Consider the following 18,407-nt stretch of genomic DNA (forward strand, 5'->3'; position numbering starts at 1 on the left):
TGAAGAGGGAGGGGCTGTATTGACCTAGAGGATGAAGAGGGAGGGCTGTATTGACCTAGAGGATGAAGAGGGAGGGCTGTATCGACCTAGAGGATGAAGAGGGAGGGCTGTATTGACCTAGAGGATGAAGAGGGAGGGAGGGCTGTATTGTCCTAGAGGATGAAGAGGGAGGGCTGTATTGACCTAGAGGATGAAGAGGGAGGGCTGTATTGACCTAGAGGATGAAGAGGGAGGGCTGTATTGACCTAGAGGATGAAGAGGGAGGGCTGTATTGTCCTAGATGATGAAGAGGGAGGGCTGTATTGACCTAGAGGATGAAGAGGGAGGGCTGTATTGACCTAGAGGATGAAGAGGGAGGGCTGTATTGACCTAGATGATGAAATGGGAGGGCTGTATTGTCCTAGAGGATGAAGAGGGAGGGCTGTATTGTCCTAGAGGATGAAGAGGGAGGGCTGTATTGACCTAGATGATGAAGAGGGAGGGCTGTATTGACCTAGAGGATGAAGAGGGAGGGCTGTATTGACCTAGAGGATGAAGAGGGAGGGCTGTATCGACCTAGAGGATGAAGAGGGAGGGCTGTATTGACCTAGAGGATGAAGAGGGAGGGAGGGCTGTATTGTCCTAGAGGATGAAGAGGGAGGGCTGTATTGACCTAGATGATGAAGAGGGAGGGCTGTATTGACCTAGAGGATGAAGAGGGAGGGCTGTATTGACCTAGAGGATGAAGAGGGAGGGCTGTATTGTCCTAGATGATGAAGAGGGAGGGCTGTATTGACCTAGAGGATGAAGAGGGAGGGCTGTATTGACCTAGAGGATGAAGAGGGAGGGCTGTATTGACCTAGAGGATGAAGAGGGAGGGCTGTATTGACCTAGATGATGAAGAGGGAGGGCTGTATTGACCTAGAGGATGAAGAGGGAGGGCTGTATTGTCCTAGAGGATGAAGAGGGAGGGCTGTATTGACCTAGATGATGAAGAGGGAGGGCTGTATTGACCTAGATGATGAAGAGGGAGGGCTGTATTGACCTAGAGGATGAAGAGGGAGGGCTGTATTGACCTAGAGGATGAAGAGGGAGGGCTGTATTGACCTAGAGGATGAAGAGGGAGGGCTGTATTGACCTAGAGGATGAAGAGGGAGGGCTGTATTGACCTAGAGGATGAAGAGGGAGGGCTGTATTGTCCTAGAGGATGAAGAGGGAGGGCTGTATTGACCTAGAGGATGAAGAGGGAGGGCTGTATTGTCCTAGAGGATGAAGAGGGAGGGCTGTATTGACCTAGAGGATGAAGAGGGAGGGCTGTATTGACCTAGAGGATGAAGAGGGAGGGCTGTATTGACCTAGAGGATGAAGAGGGAGGGCTGTATTGTCCTAGAGGATGAAGGGAGGGCTGTATTGACCTAGATGATGAAGAGGGAGGGCTGTATTGACCTAGAGGATGAATAGGGAGGGCTGTATTGACCTAGAGGATGAAGAGGGAGGGCTGTATTGACCTAGAGGATGAAGAGGGAGGGCTGTATTGACCTAGAGGATGAAGAGGGAGGGAGGGCTGTATTGTCCTAGAGGATGAAGAGGGAGGTCTGTATTGACCTAGATGATGAAGAGGGAGGGCTGTATTGACCTAGATGATGAAGAGGGAGGGCTGTATTGACCTAGAGGATGAAGAGGGATGGCTGTATTGACCTAGAGGATGAAGAGGGAGGGCTGTATTGACCTAGAGGATTAAGAGGGAGGGCTGTATTGTCCTAGATGATGAAGAGGGAGGGCTGTATTGTCCTAGATGATGAAGAGGGAGGGCTGTATTGACCTAGAGGATGAAGAGGGAGGGCTGTATTGACCTAGAGGATGAAGAGGGAGGGCTGTATTGACCTAGAGGATGAAGAGGGAGGGCTGTATTGTCCTAGAGGATGAAGAGGGAGGGCTGTATTGTCCTAGAGGATGAAGAGGGAGGGCTGTATTGACCTAGAGGATGAAGAGGGAGGGCTGTATTGTCCTAGAGGATGAAGAGGGAGGGCTGTATTGACCTAGAGGATGAAGAGGGGAGGGCTGTATTGTCCTAGAGGATGAAGAGGGAGGGCTGTATTGACCTAGATGATGAAGAGGGAGGGCTGTATTGTCCTAGAGGATGAAGAGGGAGGGCTGTATTGTCCTAGAGGATGAAGAGGGAGGGCTGTATTGACCTAGATGATGAAGAGGGAGGGCTGTATTGACCTAGAGGATGAAGAGGGAGGGCTGTATTGACCTAGAGGATGAAGAGGGAGGGCTGTATTGACCTAGAGGATGAAGAGGGAGGGCTGTATTGACCTAGAGGATGAAGAGGGAGGGAGGGCTGTATTGTCCTAGAGGATGAAGAGGGAGGGCTGTATTGACCTAGATGATGAAGAGGGAGGGCTGTATTGACCTAGAGGATGAAGAGGGAGGGCTGTATTGACCTAGAGGATGAAGAGGGAGGCTGTATTGTCCTAGAGGATGAAGAGGGAGGGCTGTATTGACCTAGAGGATGAAGAGGGAGGGCTGTATTGTCCTAGAGGATGAAGAGGGAGGGCTGTATTGACCTAGAGGATGAAGAGGGAGGGCTGTATTGACCTAGAGGATGAAGAGGGAGGGCTGTATTGACCTAGATGATGAAGAGGGAGGGCTGTATTGTCCTAGAGGATGAAGAGGGAGGGCTGTATTGTCCTAGAGGATGAAGAGGGAGGGCTGTATTGACCTAGAGGATGAAGAGGGAGGGCTGTATTGTCCTAGAGGATGAAGAGGGAGGGCTGTATTGACCTAGAGGATGAAGAGGGAGGGCTGTATTGACCTAGATGATGAAGAGGGAGGGCTGTATTGTCCTAGATGATGAAGAGGGAGGGCTGTATTGACCTAGAGGATGAAGAGGGAGGGCTGTATTGACCTAGATGATGAAGAGGGAGGGCTGTATTGACCTAGAGGATGAAGAGGGAGGGCTGTATTGACCTAGAGGATGAAGAGGGAGGGCTGTATTGACCTAGAGGATGAAGAGGGAGGGCTGTATTGACCTAGAGGATGAAGAGGGAGGGACAACTCTATTAATATATTACTGTCACTCTAAATACAAATCCACAACACCATCTCTAAACACTGGTTTAAATCCACAACACCATCTCTAAATCCACAACACCATCTCTAAATCCACAACACCTTCTCTAAACACTGGTTTAAATCCACAACACCATCTCTAAACACTGGTTTAAATCCACAACACCATCTCTAAACACTGGTTTAAATCCACAACACCATCTCTAAACACTGGTTTAAATCCACAACACCATCTCTAAACACTGGTTTAAATCCACAACACCATCTCTAAATCCACAACACCATCTCTAAACACTGGTTTAAATCCACAACACCATCTCTAAACACTGGTTTAAATCCACAACACCATCTCTAAACACTGGTTTAAATCCACAACACCATCTCTAAACACTGGTTTAAATCCACAACACCATCTCTAAACACTGGTGTAAATCCACAACACCATCTCTAAACACTGGTTTAAATCCACAACACCATCTCTAAACACTGGTTTAAATCCACAACACCATCTCTAAACACTGGTGTAAATCCACAACACCATCTCTAAACACTGGTTTAAATCCACAACACCATCTCTAAATCCACAACACCTTCTCTAAACACTGGTGTAAATCCATAACACCATCTCTAAACACTGGTTTAAATCCACAACACCATCTCTAAACACTGGTTTAAATCCATAACACCATCTCTAAATCCACAACACCTTCTCTAAACACTGGTGTAAATCCACAACACCATCTCTAAATCCACAACACCATCTCTAAACACTGGTTTAAATCCACAACACCATCTCTAAACACTGGTTTAAATCCACAACACCATCTCTAAATCCACAACACCATCTCTAAACACTGGTTTAAATCCACAACACCATCTCTAAACACTGGTGTAAATCCATAACACCATCTCTAAACACTGGTTTAAATCCACAACACCATCTCTACATCCACAACACCATCTCTAAACACTGGTTTAAATCCACAACACCATCTCTAAACACTGGTTTAAATCCACAACACCATCTCTAAACACTGGTTTAAATCCACAACACCATCTCTAAACACTGGTTTAAATCCACAACACCATCTCTAAACACTGGTTTAAATCCACAACACCATCTCTAAATCCACAACACCATCTCTAAACACTGGTGTAAATCCACAACACCATCTCTAAACACTGGTTTAAATCCACAACACCATCTCTAAACACTGGTTTAAATCCACAACACCATCTCTAAATCCACAACACCTTCTCTAAACACTGGTGTAAATCCACAACACCATCTCTAAACACTGGTTTAAATCCACAACACCTTCTCTAAACACTGGTGTAAATCCACAACACCATCTCTAAACACTGGTTTAAATCCACAACACCATCTCTAAAACTGGTTATCCACAACACCATCTCTAAACACTGGTTTAAATCCACAACACCATCTCTAAACACTGGTTTAAATCCACAACACCATCTCTAAACACTGGTTTAAATCCACAACACCATCTCTAAATCCACAACACCATCTCTAAACACTGGTGTAAATCCACAACACCATCTCTAAACACTGGTTTAAATCCACAACACCATCTCTAAACACTGGTTTAAATCCACAACACCATCTCTAAACACTGGTTTAAATCCACAACACCATCTCTAAACACTGGTTTAAATCCACAACACCATCTCTAAACACTGGTTTAAATCCACAACACCATCTCTAAATCCACAACACCTTCTCTAAATCCACAACACCATCTCTAAACACTGGTTTAAATCCACAACACCATCTCCAGTGAGGGGGTTGGTTTAAATGCACATCAATCAAGAGATTGGATATAGCGAAGACTGCATACGGATATACTATCAACACCACAACATACCACACAACACACCACACACACACCGCACAACACAACACACCACATACAGTACGTCCTCACTTAAAAGTAGCACCATACCGCAGCACAGCTTGCAGGATGCTGTGGTACGGTACAGCATGTCACAGTGCATGACGTCAGAGTATTTTAATGTCAACCATTGTTCCCATTAATGTCGAACCACCATCTTTGGCATCTTTGAGGGCGTCTTTATGAAGCTTACTTTTCCCAGTAGTAAGAGAGAGAGAGAGTCCAGCTGTAGTCCAGTGTGCCACTCGTACACAGACCGTAAACTCTTGCACCTGTACAGTGTAATATGGTCGGACACTTCTTCCAGTATACAACTGAATAAATAAGACACCATGTAAAACAAATCATATGCTGAAGACTGCTGTACTGTGTATAAACATTATATCAGAAAAGGTGATGCTCCATGGAGAGTACACTCACTCACCCACTACACAGTAGTGCCAGAATGTGTTGTCTGTTGTCTGTGTACCACATCTGAACTACTGTGAATAAACTCACTAACATCAAGCAGTTTTTTTTATTATTACTTCCAATGAATCCTGTGCTTAGATACTCAAAGAGTCAGCCTACTCCAAGACCCATAAAGCAACCGCACACACACACTCGTTCTCTCTTTCACACATTGTCATGGTTTAGGGCAGAGACACAGACACACCGATTAGGTTAGGTTAGGTTGGGAGTAACCATTTGTAAAACAGACCTATCTGGTATTAACCAAACAGTAATTGACAAAATATGAATATGTTTGATCCTCAAGTGCAGTCTGGCTATACGGCCGTTACATTTTCACCCTCGCCATTAATCTAAGGTTAATATCTCCCAATATCAAATTGGTGAGGCCGAGACGATGCTGATATATTCCATTATCCCACTAGTATTCACCAGAGTCATATATACAGTTGGGGATTCAAACCAGCAACCTTTTGGTTACTGGCCCAACGCTCTCAACCTCTAGGCAACCTGCCGACCCTGCAATGATTATACAGGGCTCTCATGGGTGGTAGTTCGCCTAGTAGTTGGGAGCGTTGGGCCAGAAACCAAAAGCTCGCTGGTTTGAATCCCCGAGCCGACTAGGTGAAAAAAATGTTGATGTGCCCTTGAGCAATGCATTTAACCCTAATTGCTCCTCCTGTAAGTTCTTGGAGAGCTTCCTTCCTGTAGGTTTTCACACTAAACCCCAGTTGTAACTTACTTCATTCAGATTATCAACCAGCTAATTTTTAGAATCAGGTGAGCTAGATTAGGGTTGGAGTGAAAACCTACAGGATGGTAGCTCTCCAGGAACAGGCTGTATATCTACGATGATATATACTATTATCCCACTAGCATCCAGCTATCTGAAGGCATTCAGTTGTACGACTGTCTACGTATCCCCCTTTCCCTCACTGTTATCTCGATTGCTAATATCGACTATTATCCCACTTGCATCCAGCTATCCCTCACTGTTATCTTCAATGCTAACATCTACTATTATCCCACTAGCATCCAACTATCCCTCACTGTTATCTCCAATGCTAACATCTACTATTATCCAACAAGCATCCAGCTATCCCTCACTGTTATCTCGATTGCTAATATCTACTATTATCACACTAGCATCCAGCTATCCCGCACTGTTATCTCGATTGCTAATATCGACTATTATCCCACTTGCGTCCAGCTATCCCTCACTGTTATCTCCAATGTTAACATCTACTATCATCCATCTAGCATCCAACTATCCCTCACTGTTATCTCCAATGTTAACATCTACTATTATCCAACTAGCATCCAACTATCCCTCACTGTTATCTCCAATGCTAACATCTACTATTATCCAACTAGCATCCAGCAATCCCTCACTGTTATCTCGATTGCTAATATCTACTATTATCACATTAGCATCCAGCTATCCCTCACTGTTATCTCCAATGCTAATATCTACTATTATCCAACAAGCATCCAGCTATCCCTCAATGTTATCTCCAATGCTAACATCTACTATTATCCAACTAGCATCCAGCTATCCCTTACTGTTATCTCCAATGCTAACATCTACCATTATCCCACTAGCATCCAGCTATCCCTCACTGTTATCTCAATTGCTGATATCTACTATTATCACACTAGCATCCAGCTATCCCTCACTGTTATCTCGATTGCTAATATCGACTATTATCCCACTTGCATCCAGCTATCCCTCACTGTTATCTCCAATGCTAACATCTACTATTATCCAACTAGCATCCAGCTATCCCTCACTGTTATCTCGATTGCTGATATCTACTATTATCCAACAAGCATCCAGCTATCCCTCACTGTTATCTCGAATGCTAATATCGACTATTATCCCACTTGCATCCAGCTATCCCTCACTGTTATCTCCAATGCTAACATCTACTATTATCCAACTAGCATCCAGCTATCCCTCACTGTTATCTCCAATGCTAACATCTACTATTATCCCACTTGCATCCAGCTATCCCTCACTGTTATCTCCAATGCCAATATCTACTATTATCCCACTAGCATCCTGCTATCCCTCACTGTTATCTCCAATGATAACATCTACTATTATTCTAGTTGCATCCAACTATCCCTCACTGTTGTCTCCAAAGCTAACATCTACTATTATCCAACTAGCATCCAACTATCCCTCACTGTTATCTCCACTGTTATCTCCAATGATAACATATACTATTATCCAACTAGCATCCAGCTTTCCCTCACTGTTATCTCCAAAGCTAATATCTACTATTATCCAACTAGCATCCAGCTATCCCTCACTGTTATCTCCAAAGCTAACATCTACTATTATCCAACTAGCATCCAACTATCCCTCACTGTTATCTCCAATGCTACTGTCTACTATTATCCAACTAGCATCCAGCTATCCCTCACTGTTATCTCCAAAGCTAACATCTACTATTATCCAACTAGCATCCAACTATCCCTCACTGTTATCTCCAATGCTACTGTCTACTATTTATCGACACTCTTCCTTTTCCTTTTCTCTGATCTGAATGAAGTCTAATATCTTCAGATGTTAGTCATCGCCCAGCGTGGAGATAAGATTAACCCATTCCACCAGCCCTCCCCCTGTGGAGAGGCAGATACAACATTTTGGCACGCGCTCACATTCAATTATCTGCAGGCTCCCTGCTAGTCACTAGTCTATTATCATCTCACTTTAGAGGAAGGAGGGAAGACATTACGCTGAGGAGCTGTTGTAAATCTCTTAAGTGGCTTTTTGGAACTCTGTGAGCTCTGTGAGAGTAGTTTGATAAGGACATTTGATTGCTGCCACTAACGGCACTAACTGTAGGGGAGACAGGTGTGTGTGTGTGTGTGTGTGTGTGTGTGTGTGTGTGTGTGTGTGTGTGTGTGTGTGTGTGTGTGTAGGGAGAGGGGCTGAAGTTTGGGTGGTTACATGGATGCAGAGGAATTTTAAAGGAACCGGTATACACATAGCCATCTTTACCCAGAACCCCCCTCACTTCTGAACCAGCAGATTGATGACGGGATGGAGAGAATAAAAGAGAGGGCAAAATGAAGAGATTAAAACCATCCCCATGACACGTATGGTTAGGTTGCAGGTTGCTCACATTATATACATATATACTCAGTGGACAGTTTATTAGGTACACCCATTTAGTACCGGGTCTGACCCAAGAACAGACTGAATTCTTCGGGGCATGGATTCCACAATGTGTCAGAAACATTCCAATACACACAGTCAGTTAGGAAAGCAAAGGCTAGCTTTTTCCAAAAAGTTTTGGGACACGGTGAAGTCCATGGAGAATAAGAGTACCTCCTCCCAGCTGCCCACCGCACTGAGACTAGGAAACACTGTCACCACCGATAAATCCACAATAATTGAGAATTTCAATAAGCATTTTTCTACGGCTGCTCATGCTTTCCACCTGGCTACCCCAACCCCGGCCAACAGCTCTGCAACTTCCGCAGCAACTTGCCCAAGCCCCCACGCTTCTCCTTCACCCAAATCCAGAAAGCTGATGTTCTGAAAGAGCTGCATAATCTGGATCCCTAGAAATCAGCTGGGCTAGACAATCTGGACCCTCTCTTCCTAAAATTATCTGCCGCCATTGCTGCAACCCCTATTACTAGTCTGTTCAACCTCTCTATCGTATCGTCTGAGATTCTTAAAGATTGGAAAGTGGCCGCGGTCATCCACCTCTTCAAAGGGGGAGACACTCTAGACCCAAAGTGTTACAGACCTATATCAGTCCTGCCCTGACTTTCTAAAGTCTTCGAAAACCAAGTGAACAAACAGATCACCGACCATTTCGAATCCCACCGTACCTTCTCCGCTATGCAATCTGGTTTCCGAGCTGGTCACGGGTGCACCTCAGCCACGCTCAATGTCCTAAACGAGATCATAATCGATATCATAATCGATAAAAGACAGTACTGTGCAGCCGTCTTCATCGACCTGACCAAGGCTTTCGACTCTGTCAATCACAGTATTCTTATCGGCAGACTCGACAGCCTTGGTTTCTCTAATGACTGCCTCACCTGGTTCACTAACTACTTCTCAGATAGAGTTCAGTGTGTCAAATCAGAGGGCCTGTTGTCCGGACCTCTGGCAGTCTCTATGGGGGTGCCACAGGGTTCAATTCTCGGGCCGACGCTTTTCTCTGTATATATCAATGATGTCACTCTTGCTATGGGTGATTCTTTGATCCACCTCTACGCAGACGACACCATTCTGTATACATCTGACCCTTCTTTGGACACTGTTCAGTGTTAACTTAGCCTGTTTGTACTGAGAATATTGTTTTGTTAATTTAAGCCTGTTTGTATTCAGCAATAATATTTAGTGTTAGCTTTAACATGAAGTTAGTGCTTTAGTACAATGTTCTATATACAAACTACAGACTAAAGCTAACACTACACACTATGTTCTATATACAAACTACAGGCTAACGCTGTGTTCTATATACAAACTACAGGCTAACACTATGTTCTATATACAAACTACAGGCTAACGTTATGTTCTATATACAAACTACAGGCTAACGCTATGTTCTATATACAAACTACAGGCTAACGCTGTGTTCTATATACAAACTACAGGCTAACGCTGTGTTCTATATACAAACTACAGGCTAAGACTATGTTCTATATACAAACTACAGGCTAACGCTATGTTCTATATACAAACTACAGGCTAACGCTGTGTTCTATATACAAACTACAGGCTAACACTATGTTCTATATACAAACTACAGGCTAACGTTATGTTCTATATACAAACTACAGGCTAACGCTATGTTCTATATACAAACTACAGGCTAACACTATGTTCTATATACAAACTACAGGCTAACGCTGTGTTCTATATACGAACTACAGGCTAACACTATGTTCTATATACAAACTACAGGCTAACACTATGTTCTATATACAAACTACAGGCTAACACTATGTTCTATATACAAACTACAGGCTAACACTATGTTCTATATACAAACTACAGGCTAAAACTATGTTCTATATACAAACTACAGGCTAACACTATGTTCTATATACAAGCTACAGGCTAAAGCTAACGCTACACACTATGTTCTCAGAGTATTGATTCTCACCTGTTTAGCCCCCATGCACTCAAACATCTTCTCCAACAAGACCCGCATCTGTTGTATGTTATTCATCAACACACAAAGCTGAGAGAGAGAGAGAGAAAATAGGGAGAGATCAAAAATAAAGTGTGTGAGAGGATAGAGATTCAGAGAGAAACAGGGAGAAAGAGAGAGAAGGAGAGAGAGCGGGAGAAGAGAAAAAAGAGGTAGATAAGAGGAAAACAGAACAGTAAGTTAGAGAAAGAGATGTTTTATGAAATACAGTACATGAACTGTAAAGAGCATAGAGACCTTCAGAAATAAGCTTATTGAGTGGGCTTTATACAGCATCAGGTCCCTTTGAACACTACTCACTATCTTCTCCTTCTGGCAGTAGGAGGGGAACTCCTTGGACAGGATAGCACAGTACTGCATCAGCACCTTGGTGATGGTCTGGAGACAGAGAGAGATGTCAACACTGTTAGAAAACCTCCTCAGTTCATTGTGTTCTACAGTACCTGACCATCACTGGCCAACACTGGCTACATCAAACCCATTCTATTCCCATTTGTTGAGTATTTTCTGTACTAAACCCTTATCTCAACTCAGGAAGATTTCTCTGACAGACCAAGAGAACAAGTTGTGAATACAATGAATCTACATGTTACAGGGTTTTTGTGTAACTGGAATGGCTAGGTATATATCAAAACCCCACCATATTCACTGAGTGTACAAAACATTAAGAACACCTTCCTAATATTGAGTTGCACCCTTTTTACCTCCAGAACAGGCTCAATTCATCGTGGCATGGACTCTACAAGGTGTCGAAATCATTCCACAGGGATGCTGGCCCATGTTTCCTACAGTGTCAAGTTGGGTGGATGTCCTTTGGGTGGTGGACCATTCTAGATACACATGGGAAACTGTTGAGCGTGAAAAACCCAGAAGCGTTGCAGTTCTTGACACAAACCAGTGTGCCTGGCACTTACTATCATACCCTGTTCAAAGACACTTAAATATTTTGTCTTGCCCATTCACCCTCTGAACGGTACACATACACAATCCATGTCTCAATTCTCTCAAAGCTTAAAAATCCTTCTTTAACCTGTCTCCTCCCCTTCATCTACACTGATTGAAGTGGATTTAACAAGTGACATCAATAAGGGATCATAGCTTTCACCAGGATTCACCTGGTCAGTCTATTTCATGGAAATATGTTTTGTACACTCAGTGTAGTTTTCCTGAAATAACTAAAACTGGCCAAGAAAAACCCAACAAAGAATGTCCCTTCTCTCTGTGAAATAGTTTCCCTTTGCTGAGTCAACCCTGAAGATGTAGCCCTCGCACTCCAACCCCCCCTCTCCAACCCCCTGTCTCCAACCCCCTCCCTCTCCTCCATCCTTATACATAAAACATCAGCAGCTCCTTCCTGTATTAACTTTGTTTGTTTTCCATCTCTTGCCTCAGAAGTCTAATTTCTCAGAGTCATTAACTACAGCCCTCTGGGCTAGAGAGAGAGAGAGAGAGAGAGGAGATACAAAGAAAGAGGGAGAGAGAGAGAGAGAGAGAGAGAGAGAGAGAGAGCGATAGGGGAGCGAGAGAGAAGGATACATAGAGGGGGAGAGAAAGGGAGATGGAGAGAGTGAGAGGGAGAGAGAGAAAGAGGGAGACCGCAGCTCAGAGCGATGGCTTGCATTACCCATTCTTACTTAATGAGTTTGTATCGACCTCCTATCACACACTGTTGTCAGCCACCACTGGCTTTCCATCCTGCGGCTTATTAGGACCAGCTCAATCCCAAATTCATGGCATTAACGTAAATAATACTAAGCATTCATAGAAACAGTGACCATGCATAAGGCTTCTGTCATGTGTTTTCAGATTGCTGAAAGTGCTGGGAAGTGTCTATGATAATAGTATCTCGTCACTTCCGGGCTCCCGAGTGGCGCAGCGGTCTAATGCACTGCATCTCAGTGCAAGAGGCGTCACTACAGTCCCTGGTTTGAATCAGGCTTTATCACATCCGGCCATGATTGCGAGTCCCATAGGGTGGCGCACAATTGGCCCAGCATCGTCTGGGGTAGACCATCAATTGTAAATAAGAATTTGTTCTTAACTGACTTGCCTAGTTAAATAAAATTAAAAACTTCCTCTTCCCTGCATCGAAGTGTTTATCTTGGTGTTAACGACGTCGATACGTGCTTCATTATGTAGTTTCTCTGTTGGGAAATAAAGTAAATAAATAAAGTTGGTTGGAAACCTTGGCGAAGCGTCTGTTGTAGTGGGCCTGGACCTTGAGGTCTGGACAGTCTAGTTTCCTGATGATCTCAAAGCTCTGGTTGAGCTGGGTGAAGATATCCACTACTGAACTGGAGAACAGAGCATGCTCCGACGTCTGCTGGAACTACAGCAGGAGGAGAAAAAGAGAGAGGTCAGAGGTCATGGTTTAAAAGGTCAGTCGATAATCCGCACTTTTCTACAATTTCTGCAATTGCAAACTCATAGGTGTGGCGGATGAATCAGAATTAGTTGGGTAATATAGATAATTAAGATGTTTTATTTTTATAACATGCTTATGTGAGATTGTCTTCATATGTGAATGTATCTGTTAAACCATGTGAAGGGATGGCGTGATTAATGGGGAACCAATTACTTGTCTCCGCAATGTCTGTGCGCAAGTCACTCCCTCCTTTGGCATTGGGGGAAGGTGTATGGCAGTGTCTGGACCATTGTATGTCCCCTCTGATGTTGCACTTATCTTGGGATAGTGTATGACCTAGAGGCTCACTCCCCTCAGTGAGCTTGTCCAGGAGTGGAGTCAAGAGGGGGTTTACTTGAGATGGGAGTATCTATAGTTGTCAATTGATTTATGCTATTGGATGGGCTAATGGTTCTGCTCTATACTGTACCAGGGAGACGGTTCCAGTTTGGGGTAGGAGGACCAGACACTGGTCTATGCAATGAACACTGTTGACACAGCAGTTGCTGTCTGCTATTTTTATAGATATCTTTCATACAAAACTTAACCTTGTGACCCATTCTATGTATCTGTGGTTCGTCATGTACGTTGAGAGGGGTGTATCTTGGCTATAAAAGATCTTTGTACTTTTGTGTTGTCACTTTTCAATGGTTCATTAGAGATAGCGCATCATTGAAAGTCAAAGTGCTTTTGCAAAAGCATCTTAATTATTAAAGATGTAGTTTTAAGTATAACTCTGACTGGTGTGTGAAGTTTGTAACTCTCCTCATTTGGTAATGCAGAAATTAGCCACCACATAGGATATTTGTAAGTATTGGCTGGAGGGTGTGGAGGTCCCTCACCGCTTCCCTCTTGTCCCTCTCTAGAGCTCCATGCATGAACTCCATGGACACATCCTCGTTCTCACCCAGCCACTGAAGGACAAATGGCAAAAACCACCTGGAGAGAGAGAAGAAGGAGAAGGGCGGGACAGAGTAAAACAGAAAGAGAGGGAGAGAAAGAAAGAGCGAGAAACAGAGACAAATGAAAAGTTAAATCTATGCACAATACAATTAAGATATTCTGTGAGAATGTGAGACAGAAGCAAGTAGCTATACAGACAGCCCCCCCAACACACTATATCTCCTGAAACATCGCCACACTTTTTATCATTTCATAGACCTCAAATTCCACCCTAAGGAGCGCAGAGACCATCCCATTAAATAATAGTAAAGGGTATATTATCCCTCCACCTTTGACCCTGTTCCTCCTTTGCCTGAGCAAACAGAAAATTCAACAACGCACATTTGGCCTATTTGGCTTTTTCCTTATTCGAATACCTGTACCCCATTATAAACATCCCAACAGTAAACTCCACCCCCAACCTCTCACACAGACATTCCAACAGAGACTTTAATGGCATTAAGGATCCAACCCTTTTTTTCAATTTTCGCCTAAAATGACATACCCAAATCGAACTGCCTGTAGCTCAGTACCTGAAGCAAGGATATGCATATTCTTGATACCATTTGAAAGGAAACATTTTTAAGTTTGTGGAAATGTGAAATTAATGTAGGAGAATATTTACATTTTAGTCATTTAGCAGACACTCTTATACAGAGTGACTTACAGTAGTGAATGCATACATTTTTCATACATTTCATACATTTGTTTTTGTACTGGCCCCCCGTGGGAATCAAACCCACAACCCTGGTGTTGCACAAACCATGCTGGCATTGCAAACACCATGCTCTACCAACTGAGCCACAGGGAGCCTAACACATTAGATCTGGTAAAAGATAATACAAAGAAAAAAACATTAGTTTTTTTGGGGGGGGGGGACCATCATCTTTGAAATGCAAGAGAAAGGCCATAATGTATTGTTCCAGCCCAGGCATAATTACAATTTTGGCCATTAGATGGCAGCAGTGTATGTGCAAAGCATTAGACTGATGCAATGAACCATTGCATATCTGTTCAAAACGTTGTGTCAAGACTGCCCAAATGTGCCTAATTAGTTTATTAATACATTTTCAAGTTCATAATTGTGCACTCTCCTCAAACAATAGCATGGTATTATTTTGCTGTAATAGCTACTGTAAATTGGACAGCGCAGTTAGATTAACAAGAATTTAAGCTTTCTGCCCGTATCAGATATGTCTATGTCCTGGGATTTTTTCTGTTACTTACAACGCTATGCTAATCACATTAGCCTATGTTATCGGGGGACACCAATCCCGCAGAGGTTTGGCGCACACAGAAAACACATGAATCACAGTTTCACTCATGACACAGACCCATGCCAACCAGCTGTTAGTGGCCAGGGCTCCATGTAGAACCCTACACTGGAGGTCCTCTGACGTTTTTAGCATTGAGAGTTTGTAGAGCCCCCTCCATCTAAAACCCACCATACCCTCCGCACCACATACCCCCTGCCACTGATGTGCCTTCACTCCTGTTAGACTCCTAATCTTCCTTACCTTAATGCAAAGGTTGTAGATGGCTTTACCTCCCACCCCCTCAAACTCCCCCAGGCTCAGAGTGTTAAAATCTAACAAGTCCCCCAGACCTCCTTGCCAGTCCCCAGTCTCTGCCATCACCTGCAGTGGCAGAAACATTGGTAGCCCCTCCCCCTTTGGCCGCTCAAACACCCCCCCTTACTGGCTCAGACATAGCCCCCTGGACCTCCCCCAGGAATCTTTCCAGCTGCATAGAGATGTTAGTCCTGTTTGTTGTGCCAGGAATTCTGGGGTTTTCCACCCCTCCTCCCCCAGCAGCCGCAGGTCACCCAGCCTTAGGAAACCCACTGCCGTCAATTGCCTCTGCAGGGTGGCCGACTGAACCGATCTCAAAAGGATGGCTTGATTGTGGATATAGGCTCCTCCCACACCCACACCCACAGCTCAGGCTCCACACCCCCTTCTCGTGCGGGCCTTAGCAGCTGCCAGGCCCTCAGCACTGCAGAGTAAAAATCAGCGAGACCTGCTGTACTCAGCCTCTCCAGCCTCATGAGGAATAGCTGCCGGTGCAACCCTAATCCGCATGCTCTCCTCAGCAGTGCGCATGCTGGTTTCCTCCAGCCGACATCAGTATGGTACTGCAGTCTCTGCGCCGCCTTTAGTCAGAATGCAGCCACCCTGCTCTCCAGTTCCACCAGGCCCCGTCCTCCTTCACATACGGACATATACAAAAGTGCCGCCCTCAGCCAATAATTTTCTCAACCAGAAAAAATCCACCAGCTTGCGTTGTAGGTCTGCGAGCAGATCGGCGGGGAGGTTGAGGACAGCCAGTTATGCCACAGGGAAGATGCCGCCAGGATGTTGATTATCAGCACCCTCCCTCTATGTGACACTTGGGACAGGAGCCACCTCCACCTAGGCCAGTCTTGACACCACTGCCTGTGACAGCCCCTCCCAGTTCTTCCTGACCCACCTCTCCGAGCCCAGGTACACCCCAAAAATGTTAAGCCCTTCACAACCCCACTGCAAACCCCTGGAAGCAGAGGGGGGACCCTTTCCCTCCATGCCCCAGATAACAGAGCTTTGCTCTTGCCCCAGTTTACCTTAGCTGATGAAGCTCCCTCGTACACCTTCAGACTGGTCTCTAGTGCCTGCATATCTTGACCATCCCTGACCATCACAGAAACATCATCTGCATATGCTGACACTGCTATTCCTGTCATCACATCCATGCCTGTCCAGCACACTCCCTGCAGTCTCCTGCATAGCAGTCCTAAAAAAGGCTCAATGGCTAGTGTGTATAACTGCCCAGATAGAGGGCATCCTTGTCTAATGCCCCGTCTCACCCAGACTGGCCTACTGAGCCCCCCTCCCACCTTAACCATACATGACGCCCCAGCATACAACAGCTTCACACATGTCAAAAAACTCTTCCCAAACCCAAACATCACTTTAAACAGATACTCATGGTCCACTCTATCAAAAGCCTTCTCTTGGTCTAAAGAGACCAGTCCAAAGTTCACATTAGAAACTCTCGACAAGTCCAACATGTCCCTGATTAGGAACAAGTTGTCCGTGATTGAGCATCCCGGTACACAATGTGTCTGGTTATTGTGTACTATAGAGTCCAGATGGGACTTCAGTCTGTTAGAGAGGACCTTGGAAAATATATTGTAGTCTGCACAGAGCAATACCACAGGCCTCCAGTTCTTAAGTCCCCTTTCTTGGGTAAGAGAGTCGGAGCCGCCCGATGACAGCTCATCGGCAACTCTCCTACCCCGACGCACTCATGCAACACGCAAAAGAAGTCCAGTCCAATTATTCCCAATAATTTTTTATAAAACTCCACTGGGAGTCCATCGACCCCCGGTGCACGACCGGGGGACATCTGGGTTACGGCCTCTGCCAGTTCATGGGACAACAGAGGAATGTCCATTTCATCCCTCTGTGCCAGAGAGAGCTTAGGGAGTCCTGCAAACAAAACCTGAGCACACATAGGATCACACAGTTCTGCCCTATACAATTCAGTATGAAACTCCATAGTCCGCTCCCGTTTCTCCCCCACCACAGAGGTCACCCGCCCATCAGACAGCCGTAGACAATGCATACACTTGGCTTCACTGCTCGGTCTTTCCAAACCAAAGAAGAAGGAGCTGGGAGCATCCATCTCTTTGAGCATGGAGAACCTAGCTCTTACAAGTTCTCCTTTTGCTTTAACCTGGAAAGAACTGCTAAATTAGCCTGGAGGCCTACATTGCCTCGACCCACCAGCTCTACCTCCACCTCACTGATACTTGTATGTTTTATTTATTTATTATTTAACCTTTATTTAACTAGGCAAGTAGGTTAAGAACAAATTCTTTTTTCAATGATGGCCTTCCCCGACCAAACCCGGGCGACGCTTGGCCAATTGTGCGCCGCCATATGGGACTCCCAATCACGGCCGGTTTTAATACAGCCTGAAATTGAACCAGGGTCTGTAGTGACGCCTCTAGCATTGAGATGTGCCTTAGACCGATGTGCCACTCGGGAAGCCCCGATACTACGCTCTAGTTCCCCCAATATTCTCCTAGCCTCTGAGGATGAGAGAGCTGTATACTGTTGACTGAAAAGCCAAACTTTTCCCACATCCCACCATTCACTCAGAGCCTCATACTCCGCTCTTCACTGCCCCCACATTTCCCAAAATGTCTGGAAACCTGAGAAAAAAGTCGGGCTGCACTCACCCTAGCGCCAAAAACCTTCACCCATGTATACTGTCTTGTGTTGGGATGTCTAGTTCTCCAAACATCCACTAGGTCAAAACGGACTAATGATGTCCCTTATCACCCCCCACTGAGCCTGAATGAGGCTCTTCCCCATTTCTGTCTTTCATAAAATCCATTGTACAGTTCCAGTCCCCGCCGACCATCAGCATCTCCTCAGACGCTTCCTGTGAGAGTTCCTGTCTAAGACACCCAAA

At 44.9% G+C, this 18,407-nt stretch overlaps 1 protein-coding gene across 1 annotated transcript in view; it reads right to left on the reverse strand.

Moving 5' to 3' along the window:
* LOC106585885 (protein unc-13 homolog B) overlaps positions 1–18,407 on the reverse strand; it is an 83,440-nt gene that overhangs the window by 27,282 nt on the left and 37,751 nt on the right. The window contains exons 15-18 of the mRNA XM_045706824.1: positions 13,850–13,946; positions 12,789–12,932; positions 10,904–10,981; positions 10,556–10,633 (exon numbers count right to left, since the gene is read on the reverse strand). Of these exons, the coding sequence (XP_045562780.1) occupies positions 10,556–10,633; positions 10,904–10,981; positions 12,789–12,932; positions 13,850–13,946 (397 nt within the window). The remainder of the gene's footprint in view (positions 1–10,555; positions 10,634–10,903; positions 10,982–12,788; positions 12,933–13,849; positions 13,947–18,407) is intronic.

The sequence above is a fragment of the Salmo salar genome, chromosome ssa24 (assembly GCF_905237065.1).
Source record: "Salmo salar chromosome ssa24, Ssal_v3.1, whole genome shotgun sequence".
Taxonomy (NCBI): domain Eukaryota; kingdom Metazoa; phylum Chordata; class Actinopteri; order Salmoniformes; family Salmonidae; genus Salmo; species Salmo salar.